Here is a 24,666-nt window from a genome sequence, read left to right on the forward strand (position 1 = left end):
TAGAATCTCTGGATATATTGTGTCTTCCGAGAGGGACGGTCTCCGATCGATGATTTACTTCGCTTGGAATCCGCAGTTCGGGACTTTTCCCAGCGTCGCCATTTGGTTGCAGTATTTTTCGACCTTCGCAAGGCCTATGACACAGCTTGGCGCCATCACAGCTAACTTACATTTCACGAGTTGAGTCCTCAGGGCCCACTCCCGATTTTTCTCCGCCAGTTCCTGTTCCATCGGTCGTTCAGCGTTCGGGTTGCTAGTGTTTTTAGTTTTCCATGGACCCAGGAGAATGGCATCCGACAGTATTGAGTGTACTTCTTTTTATAATTGCTATCGATGGACTTTGGGTCTCTGTCGGTCCTTTGGTCACCCCTACTCTGTATGTGGATGATTTCTGCATTTTGGTTAGTTCCTCTTCGATGGCCTCTGCAGAGCGGCAGCTCCAGGGAGCTATATGGCGTGCATCTGCATGGACCCTCTCACACGGGTTTCAATTCTCTCCTTTAAAATCGCGGGTGGTCCACTTCTGTCACTGTACTACGATCCACCCTGATCCAGAGCTCTAGTTCGATGCACAACGTACTTGTGGTCCCACAGTTAAGTTTCCTGGGTCTTTCCGATAACAAGCTCACTTGGCTTCCTCATATCAGACATCTGAAGGTAGGATGTTTCTGTAAACTGAATATCCTTCACTTCCTTGCCCATACCTCTTGGGGTGCAGACCGTTCCGGTGCTGTCTCGTTTGGACTATGGTAGTCAAGTTTATAGTTCGGCTGCTCCTTCCACACTGCACCTCCTGGATCCAGTCCACCATCGTGGTATCTGTTTGGCCACCAGTGCCTTCCCTACTAGCCCTGTTAAGTCTCCTGGTTGAAGCTGGGATCCCCCCTCCCCTTTGTGTTCGGTGGTCCCAGCTTCTGGTTTCTTACGCAGTCGTTGTCCGTTATCCTCCCACTCATGCTTCCTACTCTATCCTGTTGCCATATAATGGACGTCACCCCCCTGATACCTGCGCTCGGGTGGGTTTACCGGTTGGGCTCTGCCTTGCATATTTTCGCCATGATTTTCAGCGTTCTTCTTTGTCATGTCTCCCACGTTTCCGCCCCCCCCCCCCCCTCTTGGTTAGCTCCTCGGCCCCGAATTCGGATGGATCTCCACCGAGTTCCGAAAGATTCCATTCCCCCGATGGTGTTCCGTTTTTTTTTCCGCAGAATTTTATGGGAGTTACGGAATGCTGCTGTTTTTTTTACACCGATGGCTCTAAATATGCTGATCGTGTGGGATATGCCTCCACATTCTCTTATTACCTTTAATGTTGGCTGACTATTCTCGGATGGTCGCATTGGTTCTCAGTTTCCTCCTTGAAAGTGGATGTTATCAACAGTTTTAAGGTTTTTAATGTCACTCTGGTGTTGGGGCAGGGCGGTGTGAGTTTGGGTGTCTCCCACTGTAAGCTGTGTTTGGATATTCCCGACTCCCCTCCCTGACCAAGATCCTCTTTTCTTTCCATTTTACTCTGTTTTTATCACTTTTTACAATTGGTTAGTCTCCTTTTTCAATACGCACTTCTCCATTCTAGCGGTTGGATGCTTTTAAATAGCAGGTGGTCTTGCCTCTTCTGCATCAGAGTTGGAATATTTCCTGCCTCTAGCATAGCCTTGGGGTTGGTCTCTTGCTGACTTCTCTCATTTTGTTATTGCCATTGACAACACGACTGCACTTCTACGTTTTTTAACCTTTTCCCTTTTATCGTTCTGACTTTTCCGAGATGTCAAACTGTGATACTGGAGCACATTTGAAACAAGGGACTGATGACCTTGCTGTTGGGTCCTTTCAACCCCAATGAACCAACCAACAAGAGTTACTGTGAACAGTTCAGTGACAATTGGTTCTTGTCAGAATCGACAGCAAACTAACGCCAATAACACTAGTTCAGATACAGATATTGACGACTCTTGATGATGATGATGATGATATGATGATGATGATATGATGATGATGATATGATGATGATGATATGATGATGATGATATGATGATGATGATATGATGATGATGATATGATGATGATGATATGATGATGATGATATGATGATGATGATATGATGATGATGATATGATGATGATGATATGATGATGATGATATGATGATGAGAAGGTACATGAGGATAAGAAATGCGTAAGTCAGTAAGAACAGTAAGAAATCTTCTAACCATGCGGGTTATAACGCTGTAGTAGGTGAAGGAAAGAAGAAAGTTACGATAGGAGACGGGCTTGGTAGCTAAAAATGAGAAAGGACAAAGAATAACAGATGTGCTGTAACTTTCAACCAGTAAAAGCGTAAAAACTATTCAAAAAGCACGAGAGGTGGTACACTTGTAAAAGGCCCAGGGACACGAGAAGATTCCATCTGGATTAAATCATGGTCCGATTTCGAAATCGTTTTGGATTGTGCGGATTATTCATGAGCAGATACAGATCCGGATCAAAATTTAGCAGTCGAGTAAACTGAAGTATAACAGAATCGCTCGCACGAAACACTGTGGTAGGGAATGGGACACTGAAATACTGAGGAATAATGAGATTTGTTTGAAGTGCTCTGAGACTGTAGATACTGCGGTAATAACAAAATAGGTAGTGAGTTGAAGAGGACTTTACTAAAAAGGCAATGACTGAAGTTGGACAAAGAAGTATGGGTATAACGAAGATAGCGTCGAAGGAACTGCACATTACATAATTGGTAGACGAAAGGAGGCCAAAAATGTTAAGGAAAAGACAGGAATGCAATTGTATGTCACGTATGCATAAAATTAGAAGCATTTGCATAAAAGCAAATTTGAAATGTCTGTAGAAACAATGTTGGCCTAAAGAAATCGAAGAGAGATGGCTGGGAGAAGGACTGAGTCAGGAAATGGAAAAGATAAAACAAGTTTCTTTGAAATTAGAGCAAAAGCCGTAATACTGATAGAGTAGTGATAATTTCCTATTAACCGCAGAAGACATAGCGCATGCTGGAAAGAGTATGTTGGACAGTGCAAAATGGAGGATTTCTTGGCGATGATAGAAGAAATGGTGATTAAGACAGGAGGGATAGAAAACATTACTTCCCAATGTCTAAAATCATTCGGGAAGTGGCAACCAGGCGACTATTAAACATGATGTGCAGAATTTGAGAGAGGATACATGCCATCAAACTATTGGAAAATATAATCTATGCAATCGCAAAGTTAGTAAGAGAAGTGCCAGAACTGTAGCAGTCAGCGTAAAAGATCATGCATGCAGTTTTCTGACAAGAATTAAATACAAAATGAAAATAAATTTGAGAACACAGATTATGTTAGTGGTCGATCAGTTTGGCTTTCGAAAAGGTAATGGCGCAACGGAGGTCGTTCTGCCGTTTCGATTAATAATGCAAGCAAGTGTTAAGAAAAACGACTGCTACGGTCGCAGGTTCGAATCCTGCCTCGGGCATGGATGTGTGTGATGTCCTTAGGTTAGTTGGGTTTAAGTAGTTCTAAGGTCTAGGGGACTGATAACCACAGCAGTTGAGTCCCATAGTGCTCAGAGCCATTTGAACCATTTGTTAAGAAAAATATACACTTTCGAACTAGAAAAGTTACGACGTTACAAATTCTGCATAAGATTGGAGTGAGCTATAAAGATGTGTAATACGCAAAATTTAAAAGGACAAAGAGAAAATAATAAGCTTGGAAGATCAAGAACAAGGTGCTCAGATTGAAAAGTCTTTCGTCCCCTGGTGTTCAGTCTATACAGCGAAAATGCAAACATGAAAATAAAAGAAAGGTTGAAGAGAGTGGAAATAAAATTAAAGGTGAAAGGACATTAATGATTTGATTCGCTGATAACATTGCTACCCTCGGTGAAAGTGAAGAATTAAAGGACCTGTTGAATGGAAAAGTCTGAGTTCTGAATATAGATTAAATAAGCAGGAGTCGACGTAATGGTACGTAAATATAATGATAAACTTAACTTCAAAATTGGTAACACAAGCAGGTGAAGTGAAGGAATTCTGCTGCCTGTTAAGCGAAAGAACGCGTGATGGACGAAGTAAGCAGACTGACAGAAGCGAAAAGGGATTTCTTGCCCAAAAGAGGTCTACTAGAATTAAACATAGGCCTGGTTTTGAGAGAGAGATTTCTGAGAACAAAGTTTGTAGCACAGTGTTGCATGGAAGTGAACAATGGCAAGCGGGAAGGAGAATTTACTGACGATCTTGTAATTGTCAACGACTGTTGTGGACTCGGAGTAGTTTAGCAGTGTGGATACTTGCTTGAAAGGGATAAGAAGATGCGGTTCCAAAGGAACATTGCATCGTTAAGTCGGAATAACACACACTTCAATATCACATTTATCCGCTGGCTCCGGGCAAGCTACTTCAAAGTAAAAGGTCACCCCTGTACAGGAATATACATATTGTATGTAAGAGTATAGGTTGTAGACACATCGTTGACGACATCTGGAATTTTGGATCTGGGCACGAGTCGTCGGATAACCGACTGCTCGCCATAGGTGGGAAATCTGGGTTCCAGTCCCGGTTTGGTACAAATTTCCATTGCCATTCCATAATACAGCTGATGGTTGTCCATATTTACAACTATGAATACATTTCATGTATCTACTGAAGTTAGTTTGACATGGTACAGAAAGTCACACAACAGCGGTTCGGGAAGGATTGGGCGTAACGGGTGATAAGCAATCTGCTGTCAACTTAGCAAGGGGCATCCCGTCAAAACCCCTTGCTGTTGGCTGGGGTTGCTTCACATACGCTGTCCCGTATTACTCACTAATTATACTTGCGCTTAGGTGCATAGTAAAGATGGACATATCAAAGTGATATGACAGATGTATTACACCTTACGACCAAATAAGATTGTTCAGATGAAAAGTAACTCATTATATGAAGATGCGGATGTAATATAACCTGTTACGTATGTCCGTTGCCATTTACCAGAGGAAGATGCAATCCACAGCTGCTTCCTTCCTGTAGCACACTTCTTCATGGCTTACAACTTAGTGTCTTCATTCAAATATCTAATTCCTACATTCCAGTTATTACATGAAAACAAAAATTGTCACGGACTTTAGGAAATGTTTGTTTAGCGAGAGGGCACAAATATGTTGCAATAGTTTTTGTTTGCACACTTCGTTTCCACGAAAAGCAGAAAACTTTACTTCAGAGTAAAACATGTTGTTTTTTCCATGCTGGTGTTTGCTAGTAAAAACCCTTCAGACACATAATTAATAGTTAGTCTGCATTAGCCTCTCCTACTTTACTTTTTGCTGCTGCATAACCCAGTGATTGAATATTTTGGCATTCAAATTCAATACAGCTTGCAGTGTTTCACCGCATCTGCAAGAATATCATATTTATGGAGTCACATCTGCAAATCAATTTCCTAATAGTTTCACAGCTTCTGGAATTTCTCATTCTTCAGATTCAACATAGTCGTCTATCAGCAGGGGCATGCGTGGCTTATAGTTTGAATTCAAATTTTGATAACTCCTTTCAAATTTTGATAACTCCTTTCAAATTTTGATAACTCCTTTCAAATTTTGATAACTCCTTTCAAATTTTGATAACTCCTTTCAAATTTTGATAACTCCTTTCAAATTTTGATAACTCCTTTCAAATTTTGATAACTCCTTTCAAATTTTGATAACTCCTTTCAAATTTTGATAACTCCTTTCAAATTTTGATAACTCCTTTCAAATTTTGATAACTCCTTTCAAATTTTGATAACTCCTTTCAAATTTTGATAACTCCTTTCAAATTTTGATAACTCCTTTCAAATTTTGATAACTCCTTTCAAATTTTGATAACTCCTTTCAAATTTTGATAACTCCTTTCAAATTTTGATAACTCCTTTCAAATTTTGATAACTCCTTTCAAATTTTGATAACTCCTTTCAAATTTTGATAACTCCTTTCAAATTTTGATAACTCCTTTCAAATTTTGATAACTCCTTTCAAATTTTGATAACTCCTTTCAAATTTTGATAACTCCTTTCAAATTTTGATAACTCCTTTCAAATTTTTATTTTAAAATCCTTATCAAAATAATCTCAATCGCTTTTACTCAGTTCATTAGTTTCAATGTAGAAGGTAACAATTACTGAACTATATGAAATAAAACGTCCTAACTTTTGAGCCGTTTGCGTTAGGACGTCCAAACTGCTCTGGTGCACGCGGGGCATTACGTGAATTAGTATAGTTTGGTTTAGCGACGAAGCCGACTTTCATTTGGATGTATTCGTCAATAAGGAAAATTGGCGCATTTGGGTGTCTGACAATCCGCATTTCGCGATCGAGAAGTCTCTTCACCCTCCACGGGTGACAATGTGTTGTGCAATGTCCACTCACGGAATAATCGCTGCGATATTCCTTGATGGCACAGTGCTACCAAACGGTATGTGAAGGTTTTGGAAGATTATTATCCGAAGTGACGCTGATTTCGACAAGATGTGATTCATGCAAGACAGAGCTCGACACCATCGAAGCAGGAGTGTGTTTGATGTCCTGGAGGAGCACTTTGGGGACCGCATTCTGGCTCTGGGGTACCCAGAGGCCACTTGGATGGGCCTCGACTGACCACCATATTCTCCGGATCTGAAGACTGCAATTCCTTTCTGTGAGACTGTACTGAAGACAAGGCGTACAGTAATAACCCTATAACCGTTATTCAGCTGAAAACAGCCATTCGGGAGATCGTCGAGATCCTTGATATTCCGACACGTCAGCGAGTCATGCAGAATTTCGCTATTCGTCTGCACCTCACAGCGTGGCAATGATGGCAGACGTATGGAACATATAACGTAAATCCTAATATCTGTAGCAACGTTTACATACTTAATAAAGTGTGTGCCGTAGTTTGTAACTAATTTACGTTTTCTCTTCTCATATAGTTCAATAATTGTCGCCCTAACTTCTAATACTTTGTTGCATCATTTTAATCATGGTATTAACTTTTTATTCTTTTTCATCTGCAGTTTTTCTCCATCTGATTTTAATCCCCTTATGTTTTAACTGTGATTTAAATTCTTCCGTTTTACCATTTTGTATTTTTGATGTTCCTCCATGTATTATTTCTATTCATGATAACAAATAAACTAATTAAAATAACAGCAAGATTAGCAATAAAAAGTAATACTTACCCCCAATTAATTGAATAATTATCTAAGTTATTCCAATAAAAGCCTGAAAATACAAATTTTAAAAGCTCACAACAGGATTCTAACCCAAAACCTTCAACATGTCATGTATGTCTTAATCACTACACTACGCTGCCACTTCAGAAAATAGTATTATACGCAAAGTAGTGCGCGCATTTGTATCGAACTATTCTTTCGCATTGCAGTTGCTCACCTTTGGGAAAACAGTGATAAATGTTGCCGTTTTTCAAGTAGTATTAATGCATTGTGCCACACAGCAACTACTGACACTTGTTCATATTGACACGAAAAAGCTATTTTCGTTTGATGCACACCACAACGTAAGTGTTCAGATGAATGCACAGAAATTACTGTTACAGTACCTGTGTGGCACCAGTGTTCGCATTGGCGTCTGGGAATTTTTTCTCGCCTGGGGCTAGAATGGGATTTCTCCTTTTTATATATACCTCGAATGTAGCCACACATTGTTCTTTCCGTAGGTGTCGGACACGGTGGTGGAACCGTACAACGCGACCCTGTCAGTGAATAAGCTGGTGGAGATTACAGACCAGACTTATTGCATTGACAATGAGGCACTGTACAACATATGCTTCCGGACGCTGAAGGTGCCTAATCCCAGCTATAGCGACCTCAACCACCTCGTCTCACTCACAATGTCAGGAGTCACAACGTGTCTCAGGTACGACTATTAATAAACATGAAGAACTGTTAATGGCTGCGATGCCTCAGTTGTCTCGTCACGGTTAAAGGTGTGCTCAGCCAAATTTGTATTTCCCTTTTCGCACAGCATAATTCGCAGCACCTGGATAAGAATACTGATTAGACTGTCGAAACAGTACGAAAATGGACACAAACTCGGCTGAAAAAAATACAGCATTTTTCTCTTTCCCCCCCCCTCTTTCCCCCCCTCTTTCCCCCCCTCTTTCCCCCCCTCTTTCCCCCCCTCTTTCCCCCCCTCTTTCCCCCCCCTCTTTCCCCCCCCTCTTTCCCCCCCCTCTTTTCCCCCCCTCTTTTCCCCCTCTCTTTCCCCCCCTCTCTTTCCCCCCCTCCCTTTCCCCCCCTCTCTTTCCCCCCCTCCCTTTCCCCCCCTCCCTTTCCCCCCCTCTCTTTCCCCCCCTCTCTTTCCCCCCCCTCTCTTTCCCCCCCCCTCTCTTTCCCCCCCTCTCTTTCCCCCCCTCTCTTTCCCCCCCTCTCTTTCCACCCCTCTCTTTCCCCCCCTCTCTTTCCCCCCCCTCTCTTTCCCCCCCTCTCTTTCCCCCCCCCTCTCTTTCCCCCCCCCTCTCTTTCCCCCCCCCTCTCTTTCCCCCCCCCTCTCTTTCCCCCCCCCTCTCTTTCCCCCCCCTCTCTTTCCCCCCCCCTCTCTTTCCCCCCCTCTCTTTCCCCCCCTCTCTTTCCCCCCCCCTCTCTTTCCCCCCCCCTCTCTTCCCCCCCCTCTCTTTCCCCCCCCCTCTCTTTCCCCCCCCCTCTCTTTCCCCCCGCCCCTCTCTTTCCCCCCGCCCCTCTCTTTCCCCCCGCCCCTCTCTTTCCCCCCGCCCCTCTCTTTCCCCCCGCCCCTCTCTTTCCCCCCGCCCCTCTCTTTCCCCCCGCCCCTCTCTCTCTTTCCCCCCGCCCCTCTCTCTCTTTCCCCCCGCCCCTCTCTCTCTTTCCCCCCGCCCCTCTCTCTCTTTCCCCCCGCCCCTCTCTCTCTTTCCCCCCGCCCCTCTCTCTCTTTCCCCCCGCCCCTCTCTCTCTTTCCCCCCGCCCCTCTCTCTCTTTCCCCCCGCCCCTCTCTCTCTTTCCCCCCGCCCCTCTCTCTCTTTCCCCCCGCCCCTCTCTCTCTTTCCCCCCGCCCCTCTCTCTCTTTCCCCCCGCCCCTCTCTCTCTTTCCCCCCGCCCCTCTCTCTCTTTCCCCCCGCCCCTCTCTCTCTTTCCCCCCGCCCCTCTCTCTCTTTCCCCCCGCCCCTCTCTCTCTTTCCCCCCGCCCCTCTCTCTCTTTCCCCCCGCCCCTCTCTCTCTTTCCCCCCGCCCCTCTCTCTCTTTCCCCCCGCCCCTCTCTCTCTTTCCCCCCGCCCCTCTCTCTCTTTCCCCCCGCCCCTCTCTCTCTTTCCCCCCGCCCCTCTCTCTCTTTCCCCCCGCCCCTCTCTCTCTTTCCCCCCGCCCCTCTCTCTCTTTCCCCCCGCCCCTCTCTCTCTTTCCCCCCGCCCCTCTCTCTCTTTCCCCCCGCCCCTCTCTCTCTTTCCCCCCGCCCCTCTCTCTCTTTCCCCCCGCCCCTCTCTCTCTTTCCCCCCGCCCCTCTCTCTCTTTCCCCCCGCCCCTCTCTCTCTTTCCCCCCGCCCCTCTCTCTCTTTCCCCCCGCCCCTCTCTCTCTTTCCCCCCGCCCCTCTCTCTCTTTCCCCCCGCCCCTCTCTCTCTTTCCCCCCGCCCCTCTCTCTCTTTCCCCCCGCCCCTCTCTCTCTTTCCCCCCGCCCCTCTCTCTCTTTCCCCCCGCCCCTCTCTCTCTTTCCCCCCGCCCCTCTCTCTCTTTCCCCCCGCCCCTCTCTCTCTTTCCCCCCGCCCCTCTCTCTCTTTCCCCCCGCCCCTCTCTCTCTTTCCCCCCGCCCCTCTCTCTCTTTCCCCCCGCCCCTCTCTCTCTTTCCCCCCGCCCCTCTCTCTCTTTCCCCCCGCCCCTCTCTCTCTTTCCCCCCGCCCCTCTCTCTCTTTCCCCCCGCCCCTCTCTCTCTTTCCCCCCGCCCCTCTCTCTCTTTCCCCCCGCCCCTCTCTCTCTTTCCCCCCGCCCCTCTCTCTCTTTCCCCCCGCCCCTCTCTCTCTTTCCCCCCGCCCCTCTCTCTCTTTCCCCCCGCCCCTCTCTCTCTTTCCCCCCGCCCCTCTCTCTCTTTCCCCCCGCCCCTCTCTCTCTTTCCCCCCGCCCCCCCCTCTCTTTCCCCCCGCCCCCCCCTCTCTTTCCCCCCGCCCCCCCTCTCTTTCCCCCCGCCCCCCCCTCTCTTTCCCCCCCCCCGCCCCTCTCTTTCCCCCCCTCTCTTCCCCCCCCCTCTCTTTCCCCCCCCTCTCTCTCTTTCCCCCCCCCCCCTCTCTCTCCCCCCCCTCTCTCTCTTTCCCCCCCCCCCTCTCTCTTTCCCCCCCTCTCTCTTTCCCCCCCTCTCTCTTTCCCCCCCTCTCTCTTTCCCCCCCTCTCTCTTTCCCCCCCCCCTCTCTCTTTCCCCCCCCCCTCTCTCTTTTCCCCCCCCTCTCTCTTTCCCCCCCTCTCTCTCTTTTCCCCCCCCTCTCTCTTTCCCCCCCCCTCTCTCTTTCCCCCCCCCTCTCTCTTTCCCCCCCCCTCTCTCTTTCCCCCCCCCTCTCTCTTTCCCCCCCCTCTCTCTTTCCCCCCCCCTCTCTCTTTCCCCCCCCCCCTCTCTCTTTCCCCCCCCCCTCTCTCTTTCCCCCCCCCCCCTCTCTCTTTCCCCCCCCACCTCTCTCTTTCCCCCCCCCCTCTCTCTTTCCCCCCCCCCCCTCTCTCTTTCCCCCCCCCTCTCTCTTTCCCCCCCCCTCTCTCTTTCCCCCCCCCCTCTCTCTTTCCCCCCCCCCTCTCTCTTTCCCCCCCTCTCTCTTTCCCCCCCCCTCTCTCTTTCCCCCCCCTCTCTTTTCCTCCCCCCCTCTCTTTTCCTCCCCCCCTCTCTTTTCCTCCCCCCCTCTCTTTTCCTCCCCCCCTCTCTTTTCCTCCCCCCCCCCTCTTTTCCTCCCCCCCCTCTTTTCCTCCCCCCCTCTTTTCCTCCCCCCCCTCTCTTTTCCTCCCCCCCCTCTCTTTTCCTCCCCCCCCTCTCTTTTCCTCCCCCCCCTCTCTCTCTCTCTCCCCCCTCTCTCTCTCTCTCTCTCTCTCTCTCTCTCTCTCTCTCTCTCTCTCTCTCTCCCCCCCCCCCCCAAAGGTACTCTCCAACCAATGCCAATGTTAATGCATCATCCTCATTTTATGTCGGTCTTTTCTGATGATAAATCGACGCACTGTTGCTGCTAATCCATCTTGGTAGTCTTCTCAAATTTTTCTTGCTTTCTTAGGAAATTTGTATTAGACGTTTCCCACTCACCCTTCTCGATGCATGTATGGCGTGTGATGTAGGACAAAATAGTGCGGTAGGATGTTCATACATTTCTTGACCCTGGTGTGAAGTGCGAAAATGTAAAAGTAATCGAACATGACATAGGTTAGCGTCGAATACATAGTATCAAGTTTATCCGGCGTAAGTGTTATAATGAATTGATAAAGTACTTTATATTTCCTATGCTGTGTTTATACTTCCAAAATTTGTAAATAGTTTTCACAATGATTGAATTCATTTTCCTGTCCAATAAGGTATGTAGGTAACCAAGCATTACCAGTTAATCATTTCGCAATCAAAAATTTGACATAGTCTTATATGTTGATAGGACACATTAGAGGCATCAAGTAACAGTAAACTTCGAAATAGAGGAATGTGTGTGGTGGTAAAAATTGTAAAGGTGAGCAAGGCTTGAGTACTGTAAGCAGGTTACAGTGAATATACGTTGATGAAATTAGAGACGGTCTCCTCAAAAGACGACTAACGGGTTACAGAGCTGCCTCTTAAGATTCTGCTAGTGATACCATTTCACAGAGCGTATGACAAACAGGTATCACATATAACGTTGGTCTACTAAAAGTATATAAACAGTAGAATGATGGTATGCCAACAAATAGGAAAATGATACATCGTTGTCACTTGTACAGGTTCCCTGGGCAGCTGAATGCAGACCTGCGTAAGCTTGCTGTGAACATGGTTCCTTTCCCGCGTCTGCACTTCTTCATGCCGGGCTTCGCTCCGCTTACATCACGCGGTTCACAGCAATACCGAGCGCTCACCGTGTCGGAGCTCACACAGCAAATGTTTGACGCCAAGAACATGATGGCCGCCTGTGATCCAAAGCACGGGCGATACCTCACCGTTGCCGCGATCTTCCGCGGTCGCATGTCCGTAAAGGAGGTAAGTTACGGGCTCTTCTAAGTGTATGTAAACCTAAAAAGTTGAGACAAATAACAAATTTAAAGTTGAGACAAATACCAAATTTAAACAGACATGTTGATAACAGAAAACATCTTTCAGCCTTTGATTGTTTTGAGAAACAGGTGAAACACGCTGCTGCTGTTGTTTTCGTCGACCATCTCGTCGCGTTTTGCATTGGTACTTATCTGTTAAGGCATGTGTACGCGAGTGCTTATGTTTGAAGGCATTTTTACGTACACCTCTGTCGGATTCCCTTGGCGCAATTACTAGCTCCCTACTATAGAAGTCAATCGTATATTCCCTCGACTGGTCAATTTTCCATGGGTGGAGTTCATTCACAAACTTAAAAAGATCTCACTGTCAGCATTAACTTTCTAAATTACTTACAAAATTGGCAGTTCCGGTTTCTGGAACATAGCTCAACAGAACATGTCAACTAACATTTATGCTCTTATTCATAAAATAGTCTGTACTGCTGTAAAATTCAGAGCTGAGCAGAGTGTGGCAAATTGATCATACTTCTGCCTTCTAAAATGTGTAGTACGATCTGGCTGTAAGTAATACAATTGACAATGATCGTTAACTGTTGAATGGAGCAAACTACCACGCTTAAATCAGACAGCGACTGCAGCTGCTGTGAACGTGTGGTGCAGTGAGGGAAATTCACTCTGAAGATTCCTTGTGCTGGTGCTCCGAAATGCTCATCAAGCACATGGAGAAATTTCGAATTCAGTGGCCAGCATGGCTCTGCATCGTGTTCAACGATTGACGTCCATATCCTCGTTCGGATCAACTTCGCGCCCAGACTCATTGGTCAAAGCTCAAATACACTTACCTCCAACATGACACAAGATTACACTTCTCTGCTCCACGGCACCCGAAGGAATTCTGCTAATCTCGTCCACGACAGAAAACTGAGTCACCACTTTCTCAAACGTTATGCAAGTCCACGAACACGACGTGTGAATTATGTGCCAAAGCGTTAAGAACCACCAATCGAAAATGGTAGTGGTCTCTTGCACCAATTACACATCACCCCTTGTACTGTACAGCCTTCTTCCAAAAGCTGGGGAAAAACTATATCCCCATGCTAGCATATCTCGAGGCATCGAACATGAGTTCACTGTAAAGTTTCCTGACGTCACGACCGGTGTCCGTAGACACACCTATTTTGCGTGCACGGGAAACAGTGGCATCGGAAAAACGCAACAGCCCTCCGAGAGACACAGCGTCAGGCGTACAGCAGAGCCGCCCAATTTCGGATATTTCGGGGACATGTTTTCACATGTCCAGCTGATAACGGTCTTGCAGGGACATCCTGTGGAAACATGAGGATCCCTGCAGAAACGATGGAATGAACATATCCTTGGCCAAGAGAAATTGTCAGTGCATCGGCTTTTTGCAGCTCGGCGAAAGCAGTCGTCAAGAGTTCTGCCTCTGGCCTATGGAACAATACGCTGTGGCGCGCTCTGGGCTCACCGCTTGCCGTAGGCAGTGGACCACCCATCACCTCTCCAGTGCCTTAAGCCATGTCCTCTGCCTCTGCTTCCGCTGTGCTGACCAGTCGCCCTTCACTCTGTCGATACCTATTCTCAAGACCCATTGTGTTCTCCGAAGTGGAATCAGTAAAACTCATCTGCCACAGCCATGGCTTCCGACAAAGCAAGCGCTCAGTTCCATCAGCTCTAACAACTTCACGCATCTAGCTAACATTTAATTCAGGGTTACAATCACAGACAACTCTCTTTACTAGCCTCATTGACCATAGAGCCTTCCTAACCTAATGAAAGTACCTTAAATGTATGTGTCTTCTTGAATGAACAATTAAAGCGGAAGAAAGGCAGGACCGAAAGACTTGCCGTCTTTAAATTTTTCTGTATGTTGTGTAGTTTTTGCAGTGTCGTCTTCTGAAACAGAGGTACTTACGAAGAACATTGTATCATTTCCATCGTCATATTACAAGCTACCAAGATTACATTCGATATAGTCATCAAGGTAACAAATCAACGCAGTGTAGTGTTCTAAATCTTAATGAGATTTAAGGAAAGGAAGTGATAGTTTGAAGTGGTATGACGTAGCAAAACTGAGGACGCCAGTAATAACGTGTCAGATTAGTTCATGTATTCACAACTGCCAACAAACCTGCCAGTAATGGACCTAGTCCCGTTTTCGCTTAATGTGGGCACATTTTCACAGCTGTGAAATCCACCAATGAAGATGGGCCATAGAACATGTGTACATGTGATGCTCTTAAAATGACATATGCGGAGGCATGTACGTGTCAGTAATGTGTCGTTTCATATTGTAGCTGCCATTTGCGTGAGGCCATGTGAATTAATTGATGAAATTCTATATGTATAATGTCGTTGCGTTTCTGTGTTCCACTACAAATGACGAAAGGCTGAAATAGCTTCCGGACATTCTATAAACATAATTTGAAGTCAACATTGTCCACAACCATCGTTCCAGTTTAAACTGAAATGAACAAAAATGCTGTATCGTCATAATCGTAAACAGCACGAAGCGTTCCTAATGTGATTTTCCACAATGATATGTTAGATGCTGCACAGAGTTTTCGTGATATAGATAGTAAATCGAAAAAATTGCTGTCTATCGCCGAGTTAATGGATTTCTCTAAACCTTCCCCCCCCCCCCACCCCCAGCCCCCAAACTCAGCTAATGTGAAAACTAATCTCCCAGATCTCCCAGGATGGTGAGAGAGACGTCGTTCCCCTATCATCTACTGCTCTTAACGTGATGCTGCTACTTAGAATAGCATTTCAGCAATCTTGGCAGACAACAGCTACTGGCTCATTAAAACTGTTTTGGTCTCTGTAGGAACGGATTGACACAGGGCGATATGGATTCCACTGAACATAAAACTGCGTTACTCATACACAGATTAAACAAGTGTGGCAGGGGCCTTCGTAGTCCAGTGAAAAATTACCAACGAGTGTTGCACGATGCGCAAATATTTCATTTTTGCTGTGTTTCTGTTGATAATGATTTGCTTACGTAACTGGTGACTCGGGTAAATGCGGAACCAAAAGGCTAAAACCAACACCTAAAAGTAAAGAGTTTCTAAGCTTATATCAAAGTTCTATCCTCGTTAATAAGTAACAAAGGCAGATCTACCAATCCATCTCTAATGTCTAGCTGTCCCAGAAGCATGTGTCTATCCCAAACGCGATTGCGAAGTGCATTTCACTAATTGTAAAATATTCAAAGAACAGCAATCCGGTCATACGGCGAATGTCCCAGTATGTGGTCTGATTGAGACAAGTATATTATTGTTTAAATCATCGCTCGTATGGTTAGTCTGTCTTACCTCTACCTTTCTCAGCTGTTACTTACTAACGATAATTGTGATTAGATCTTAATCACGTTTATTCCTATCACATAGCTAATTCACTGGAGCGGTTTGGCCAACAGAACTTACCTCCCACTCCTGGCGAACCACTGTCTAACGTCCCCCGCTGCATGAGGATGAAGGATTCGTCGGAGCCAGGGGTCTGAACTCTTGCAATACTAGCAAAGAAGACAGTAGACCACCGGCCAAGTACGATCAGCGAACTTCTACTGTCTTTACCTGGAGTACTGAAAATCGGCTTCCACTTAGTGTCATTCAAATGTCAAAGTTTCAAAGTGCATGGGACACCTGTACCCCTAATACTATGCATGTATAGAGCTACCACAAAATGTCTTTCATATGAGCCGACAACCAAACAAATGTATATGGTCGTGTTTTGGATGTAAAAATAGGCGCTATAACTACCTCAAGTACTATAGGCAAAGACAGTGTGAATGACATGGTGAGTGAATCTTAGAAGAATTTGTAAAGTGCTAAATCGAAAATATTTTGTAGAAACTGCATATACAGGTATGATGCATCTCTTCATGCTAGACTAACCCCTGCAAGTATATCTTATCTGCATAACTACTGCAATCCACATCAGTTTGAATCTGCAGTTTTATTTATTCCGTGGTCTTCCGCTACAGCTTCTACACTCCTTTTTTTCCCCTCCTGCATCAAACTAAAAATTTGTTGATGCATTACTATTTGTCCCATCAACCGATTCTTTTAGTCAAGCAAGAAATTTAGTTTCCCCCGATTTGATTAGTGTACATTATTGGTTACTTGATCTACCCATATAATCTTCAGCATTCTTCTGTTGCACCACATTAAACACGCTGACTGCCACAAGGCCACACTTGGCGCGCCAGGGCCGCTAACAGCGCGCCCACCAATGGCCTCTTGGCAGTCAATGTACTGAATGTGGCGCTACAGAAGAATGCTGAAGATTATATGGGTAGATCGAGTAACTAATAATGCAATTAATCAAATTGGGGGAAACTAAATTTAAGAGTTAACTTGCCTAAAAGAAAGAAACGTTGATGAGAGAGCGGCAGTCAACATGTTAACAAGCTGTGTTCTTTACACGTCACTTCCTTTACAGGTTGAACTCACGTCAAATATCTTCTGGAAAGGGAAAATAATTTCTAATTTTGAAATTGGTTTTAGGTGTAGACAAATTTCTTTCCGAAATGCTTTCCTTGCTACAGCCATTTCGTATTTTATATGATCTATAATTCAACCATCATCAGTTACTTAGCTGCCAAAATAGCAAACCCCATTTTTTAATCCTATTCCCTCAACGTCACTTCGTTAAATGTTATACCACCTCCTTTGTTTCACTTTTATTGATGATCATATTATAATTACCCTTTCTAGGCACTATGCATTCTGTTCAAACTGCCGTTCAGTCGCTAGCCTTAATTGACAAAATTACAGGCTCATTAGAAAATCTGTTTCCATTTCTTCTCCTTCAACTTTAATTGCCTCTTCAAAATTCTCCTTGATTTCCTCTACTTGCTCAATGTGCGCATTAAATATTGTGAATAGACTACCTCTCTCTCTCTCTCTCTCTCTCTCTCTCTCTCTCTCTCTCTCTCTCTCTCTCTCTCAGCAACTGCAGCCTGATTTCTGTGCAAGTTAATAATGACATTTCACTTCCTATCTTTCAACTGAGCTGCCTTCATAATTTAAAAAAGTTTATTCCAGTCAACATTGTAAATCAACAAATGCCATAAACGTAGATTCGCCTTTCTTCAACCTATCGTTCAAGAAAGTCGGCAAGTATAGCGCTACGAACTTCCAAATTTCTCTCGATAGCCTAAATTATCTCAGAGGATACCTTCAACCACTGTTTCTATTCAGCTTTAAATAATTGCTTTTGTAACTATGGCTTGCTGTACTGGTTGTACTTTCGTCAACGTAATATCATCGATGCATTTTTCAGTACATAAGCTGTTCAAAGCCTGTTGTCTTCCATTTTCATTAGGTATTAGGGCATATGCTGATACAGCATGGACGTATTACATCAAGGTGAACTGTTAAGAGGCATTTACCGTGTACAGATAACCACAGCACGAGTGACAGTAATTTGTACTTGCGACATACAACCCGACACAGGATGCGCACACGTAAATGCTCAGATATCTCCCACATATATTCTAGTGCACATCAAACAACTGACGTATGAAACAAAATTAGATAAATATTTGCGAACTGTCTTGGAGTTCAATCAAAAAAGTCTCTACTTTCCAGTCTAGAAATATTTTTTCTATTTGCTACTTCGCATTTTTTGGGCAAAATTTTAGTTTATTCTGACATAGCATTTTCAGGCGATTTTTAAAAAATTTATTCGAAAATTATAATTCGATATTTATTAACAAACATCTCCATTTAATAATTCAGAATTTTATTGAGAGTACGTAAAATTTGCTGATAGCCAGACCATAACCAACGTCTTAAAAATAACGAAACTGGTAACCTATCGGATCTCAAAATTGTATACTTAAGAAGGAAATCGAAGACCATCTTCCAAGGTGGTCTTGTCAGTATTATAATGGACTTGTTATTCTGCCAAATTGACACTATTAACACAAGTTTATGTAGAACATACGCTGTTGTCCCAGTGAAAGCACCCGAAATTGTTTACAGGTGGACGAGCAGATGCTGAGCATGCAGAACAAGAACAGCAACTGCTTCGCAGAGTGGATCCCTAACAACGTGAAGACGGCCGTGTGCGACATTCCGCCCAAGGGCCTCAGCATGTCCTCTACGTTCATCGGCAACACAACAGCCATACAGGTAAAAAAATAAAGAACTAAAACGGTGAGTCCAAAGCACGCTGAAAACCAATACTCACAATGTGGTCCATATTAAATAAAAAGAGTGCAAATATTGTTAACGAAGTGCGAAATCCATTCGCTTATAGCGCACTGCAACGTGGCGGACGGCAGCTTCATGTAAGTCATATAACCGCTCGACCACTTTACTCGCATACTTTATTAACACTGGAATACCTCTGATAGTAAAATCTCATAGGCTCGATGCGTACGAACGAGTCAGCAATGTGCTCGGAACGTCAGATATTGTTTCGGTACATGCAGGGCCTCATAATACCGGTAATCCCGCAGTAACAGTAGTTTGTATGGCAACGGGTATGGACGTCGGCAGAAGAAACCAAATAGATAATGCTCTCCACCGGGATCTAGTCATTTTCTGGTTATAGCAATTCCACGTTTTTAACACGTACAGTCATAGACAAAAAGAACTGACGGCCGGTCGACCGGCCGCCACAGAGACCAAGTCCGAGTCGTTCACTTCAGGTGGCCAATAAAACTGACCGCCTCTGACAATGCTAAGTCCGGCCATCTGCACAATATGGCAACGCTTTAAGATGCGGAAGTTTCAGGAACAAGTGTTGTGTACTTACGAGATACTCTGCGGTTGCGTTAGCCCGTGGGCTAGTGGTAATCGTCGTGCATTCTAAACTTAGTCGTCTAAAGTTATGAATATCGAAGATAACTCGCATCACATTCTGCCCACTTGTAATAAAAAATTCTTTCAGAAACAATTACGCAGGACAGCTCGTGGTTGCGTCGCTATCAATGCAGCCTATGCTCGAACGTTTCCTCGCGATGCATCAGCAACCGGCCACCGGCCAGACGCCACCCGCCGCCTGAAATCGGCCGCCGCCCAGTTGAACGCGGCGCCACGCTGTCGGTGTATGTATCAACCGTCATTTTCGAATTTGGAGTTCTAGTTGTCATCTTGCAGTTAAGCATCGGATTTTGCACACTTCAAAATCATGAACTACCGTTAAACATTGTAAAATTAGGTCGCAAGTGGAAAGAGGTGTAACATCTGCAACACAATACTTACTTTAGGTATAACAGAGGGGTGAATGCAGAACAGGTAGCTCGAAAGATTTGAACTGTATGTGGAGCGAATGCTTTTGGGAAATATGCGCCAGAAAGATATTCTTGTTTCAACAAAGATCTTTCTAGCATGATTGATTTTCCACATTAAGAAAGACTTGACTACGGAAAGTGATGACTTACCATATAACCACCATACGAAATTTGCATTCAACAGGCAATCTTCAGAAGTTTGGTGTAGGAATCCTGCACGCTCTAATTCGAAACAACTGAAATCAACGAAGTAACTATTACTGCAGTGTTGCTTCAACATCATCAGGTCGCTCATTGCAATACTGTTACTGGTGACGAGTTATGAAGCCTTTATCGTTAACTTCCTAACAAGAAATGAAAAGCTGAGCTCCCAAAAGACGTAAATTCGGGAAGAGAGTAGTGTGAACATAATACTTTCCATCTGGTAGCTCCAAAAGTGCAGTTTGCTCTACGAATTCTTCCCCAAGGGTGTGTCCATCATAGCTGGAATTTGTTGCCAACAATTGACACCTTTCGATCGCAGTGTAAGAAAATCGACTGACAAAACATAACCGCATGTGCTAATGCATGATAACGCACTCTGTTAATTTGAGACAGAAAACTATCCAGGAGATTGATAGGGAAGTCATTTCTCAGGAACTTGTATCGATGGGGAAGTCATCTCTCAGGCACTTGTCCCTCTCATCGTATACTCGTAAAATTTTACCTTTCCCGCTCTTCATCGATCAACCGTCAAGGCAATTCATTTCTAGACGAAAATGCTCTTTAAATTACACTGGTTTAATAACTTTGTTAGAACCAGTAGGTTTCTACAGACGTAGAATTTGGAAACAACTTCAGCGTTGATATACTGTGAAAGGATATACTGTTGCTGATATAACTGCGTTTTCCATTACTTTATTGAAGACAACTGTAATCATCAAAGAGAAAGTAAATATTCACTTCACTAATACAAATTAAATTCAACTTACTACGGAAACATCACGACGGCAGTCTACCTTCATAAAGCATTACATGCCTGTAAGACGACTGTGCTAATTTTAACACAAATTAATAGGATATTACCGACTTTTGATCTCGAAAAGGTCTCTATTTACTTCATGTCTTGTATCATACTCAAATATTATGAAAATGCGGCGGATCATAGGTAGAATTATGTTTTCACAGCAACAAAAAAATATGTCGGCAGAAAATAAGAGTGGTATTACGAATTTTTCAGTACCATAAGGTTTTCGTTCTGACACTAAGGGGCTCTGAAAGTAGCAAGACGAATTTTCTCTAGCGTTCTTAAGATTTCCTTAATGAGTTTCTATCTGCCTGCTTGTAGCTCTGCCACAAAAGAATTAAAAGTGCGGCTTTCAGTGAGACTCGAAAGGCGAACGAAAACAGCTTGTAATCGGCAGACAAGCACGTTACCTCGGAGCTAGCGAAAAGGTGCACCGTCTGTGAGTTACTTATCGGCACAGTAGCCGCTATGACATAAGTCGCAACATTTGAGACGAGAGTAGTTGTACTTCCCGTTTCCAACGACTTTCGTGGACTCAAAAGCATTAACTGATATCCTTACATCACTTCTCAAGAGAAAATCACATGATTCAATTGAAACGACAGCATAATATCAAGTGTATTTAGCGAGGTAGTGCTGTGCCATCACGGAAGTAACTAGTCTGTCACAGAGTTGCCAAACATATTCTGCGTTGTTGCCAAGTTTCAGTTATACTCTCAGGAAGGATACCAGCTGATGCGTTCTGAGAATGACATCGGAAGTGGCTATAGCTCCGTCTTAAAGTTGTGGCTCGCAAGGGCCGGAATATACTCATAATATTTCAATGAGTCTTATTCGCATTTCTGTAGCTAGGTTTAGGGGCTGGAGTGGAATTACCTATAATACATCGAAGCACTGAATGCAAAGGAAACGTCATAAATAAATAACTGCGACGATTATTTGTGTTTTACTGTCTTAATCGGACCGAAACCTTGAAAGCGTAATCACCAGACGCGACTCACAATTTTGGAGCTTCTCCATTGTTTGAGTTGACAACGTATCTTTGCTATATAATATTGTTATTGAGATCACTGTCAGTGGCACATCTGCCAGAAGACAGGCATGACCTGGCTGCTTCTTGTCAGCTTTTCTGGCGTATATTCTCCCGTTGCTCGAAACGTGAAGACTTAAGGTAAATTCGAATATTCCATATAGCGAAAATCTGATGTTTATCTTCCAGCTCTAACATTAAAAAAACAGGTTGCAATAAGCAGCAGGAAAGCGCCTGTGAACCAACAATTAATAATGCAGTCATAATTAGTGGAATCTGACAAACTCCATCTGTCATCTGATAATTGTGAAAAACTTTTTTCATCTGCACAGCACCACAATATGAACTCAAGGGTTTTGTACGATTCCTATGCTTAATTTCGTTGTGATCGTTTTCAATGACATGAGAGGAGAGGCAAAACCATCTAACTTGAAACACACTTTTCCAGCGGGATTGGAATATTTGGCTACAGTTGCAGTAGCACTTCCAGTGTGGTATCAAGAATGTTACCAATCATTCACTGCTGTAGTATAGGCTAGGACAGAAAGAAGCAGGTTTCCCACAAAGTAAACGGAGAGACCCTGTCGCTGTCACATATTAAACATGAATGGTTCAGAAAATTTCAAATATATCTAGTGAAATGAGTAGGTTAATGCAGCTCCAGTCAGTCATTATCACTGAGTCGCCAAACATTTTTGAAGGTGTGTGTGTGTGTGTGTGTGTGTGTGTGTGTGTGTGTGTGTGTGTGTGTGTGTGTGTGTGTGTGTGTGTCCTTTGTGACATGTCCGAAAGAACGGACACCACACATATTTTCATATGCAGGGTTTTTCAGGAGGAATAGTAGATATTTTAGCAGGTGGTGGTATAGACGAATTGCATAAAAGAATTCCATACAAATGGGTCCACCTTTATTGAGTACAGAGATACAGCTGTTAGTACGTAACCCTAAAAAACTCAAAGCAAAGGCAATTGAGGACGTTCAAAGTTTATTTTCAAAAAATTCTCCCCCAACTTCAATCCAGTTTTGACTTCTCTTGATAGCACCAAGTGTAGCTCTTCTGAGGTCGTCTTTGCGTTCTTTTATGAGGGCTGCACTATTCTTAATCCGAACGATCAAATCGGCTCTTGAGTTAACTTTTACTTTGTAGATTTCACCTTTTAACCATCCCCACAGGCAAAAATCAAAAGAAATAAGGTCTGGGGGCCTCAGTAGCCAAGGAAAGTGGCCATATCTACTGATCCATCTTCCGGAAAATGTTAGGGTTGGATTGTCACCTGACGACTAGAATGTGCAGGAGCCCCGTCATGCTGGAGGAACATAAGCATACTTGCAGCAAAAGGAACCTCTTCCAATAATGCTGGAATCTCATTTTCAAGGAATTGTAGCCAACGGGGTCTTGTAAGGACCAACAAATGAAACGAAAATGCATTGACCCCAGCTGTATGTACTCAAATATTGGACACATGTTGTATGGCATTTTTCTGCGATTCATCTGTACTACCACGTCCTACAATATTTACTATTCTCCTGAAACATACTTTATAATTATTCAGGTCTCGACGGAACCTCGAAAGTTTTCAGTGCTAGACGCACGTCGTCATCCGAAACCTCGCCGGAATACAGAGTAGCTGCAGGCGAATGGAATAATTGATGGATTGGGGGGTGGGGGGGTGGGAGAGGGAGGGTACCGCGTATGTGGTATGCGGCAAAGATGAGAATTTTCATCAGACGAGGAGAGTGTATAGATAGTTCCTGCAGGCATCTTGGACGTTGTGTCCCGATAGTGCAATGGCCAGCGCTTCTGCCTAGTCAGCAGGAGATCCAGGTTCGAACCCCTTGCGATCACGCGTTTTCATCTGCCGCCGCTGGTGTATTTCAACGCCCTGTGACTGTGTGGAGGTCTGTCCTTCGATATTTAAGATGAAATTGTTTTTTGGGGCAATACTGTGATTTGCGAACATGTCATGCCATCAATGTAACGGGACTTCAACGGCATCCATTATTGTAGCGCATATTTAGTCAAGTAATGAATGGTAAGAATACAAGCATTTACGAACAGTCGAAGCAGGATGCAGCTGATCACTTAACCAAGTGCAACATAGTCATTTCAGTTCCATAGCTGATGGTAATATTTGTCAAGCAATTTACTGTAGAATTAATGTAGTACCTGCACGATTATCTCTGTAGTCGTACTGTATCATTAGCAGCCTGTGAATGGAGTACTACGTTCGTTAAATCAGATTACTCAAGCTGATGCCCAATAAATAGAAGCGACGACGCCACCATTAACGTTACTGTAAGCAGTAACACCATACATCCACTGCAACCCAGACCATTATCATTCAGTTGTTACTCGTAGTGATTACAAGTCGCTGATGTTCGTCAAGAATAGCGTAAAGGGCCTCGTGTATGTGAAGTTCCATTTGTATTACGCGTAGGACAGAGAGAATCCTAAATAACAGTAAGAGATTACCCAGAGAAGTAAGAGTCCACGTATTGTCTCAAGTTGTTGCAGTTTGATATTAATGTAGTTCCCGATGGTTTCACAGTAACGGTATCTTTTAGCTATCTCAGTACTCATATGGGAATTATCAAAGTGTGATTCCTAGAACACTCAACTACCTTAATAACACCTCATTTTGGAGTGAATATGACTAGGAAAGCGACGTTAGTTTGGCGTTTCCGTCCGTCTCCTGACTACTTAAGAATGAAGTCTGAAGTGCACTCACAGTTGTTGTCTGCCGCATGAATTCTGTAAAGTATTTCTGAATACAGACATGTGCAAATATCTTCACTGCTCTAGGGAAACTCGTCTTCGTTGCATTTTTTTCCATATCGTAATTAGCACAGTAACATAAGGCTCATTCTGTTTAGAGCGCTCCCTGCTTTTTGCGTTTCCGATAGGGTCTACGATGAGACTCTGGTGCCATTCTATGCTTCAGAACACTTCATACTAAAACAAAAGCTATTGTATGAGAAGAGGAAATGACTTATATGTTCTCAGAAACTTCAGTTTTTTATTTTCTCACTTCATACTAAAACAAGGGCATTGATATGAGGAGGAGGAAATGAAATACTCTTCCAAGACATAATCTTTCCTTGTGTGTTACTACTGCGTGCATGAAAGCTCTGCAGTTAATTTTCGTTTATTGGATAATTTTGATATCACCTCACATTACTTTGGGAGAAGGTACCTATTTTCTTTGGATCCAA

The 24,666-nt window shown here is 44.2% G+C and overlaps 1 protein-coding gene across 1 annotated transcript in view; it reads left to right on the forward strand.

Moving 5' to 3' along the window:
- Positions 1-24,666, forward strand: part of LOC124722617 (tubulin beta chain-like) — a 109,366-nt gene that overhangs the window by 66,920 nt on the left and 17,780 nt on the right. The window contains exons 5-7 of the mRNA XM_047247753.1: positions 7,666-7,865; positions 11,883-12,135; positions 18,161-18,310. Coding sequence (XP_047103709.1) covers positions 7,666-7,865; positions 11,883-12,135; positions 18,161-18,310 — 603 coding nt within the window. The remainder of the gene's footprint in view (positions 1-7,665; positions 7,866-11,882; positions 12,136-18,160; positions 18,311-24,666) is intronic.

The sequence above is a fragment of the Schistocerca piceifrons genome, chromosome X (assembly GCF_021461385.2).
Source record: "Schistocerca piceifrons isolate TAMUIC-IGC-003096 chromosome X, iqSchPice1.1, whole genome shotgun sequence".
Lineage (NCBI taxonomy): Eukaryota > Metazoa > Arthropoda > Insecta > Orthoptera > Acrididae > Schistocerca > Schistocerca piceifrons.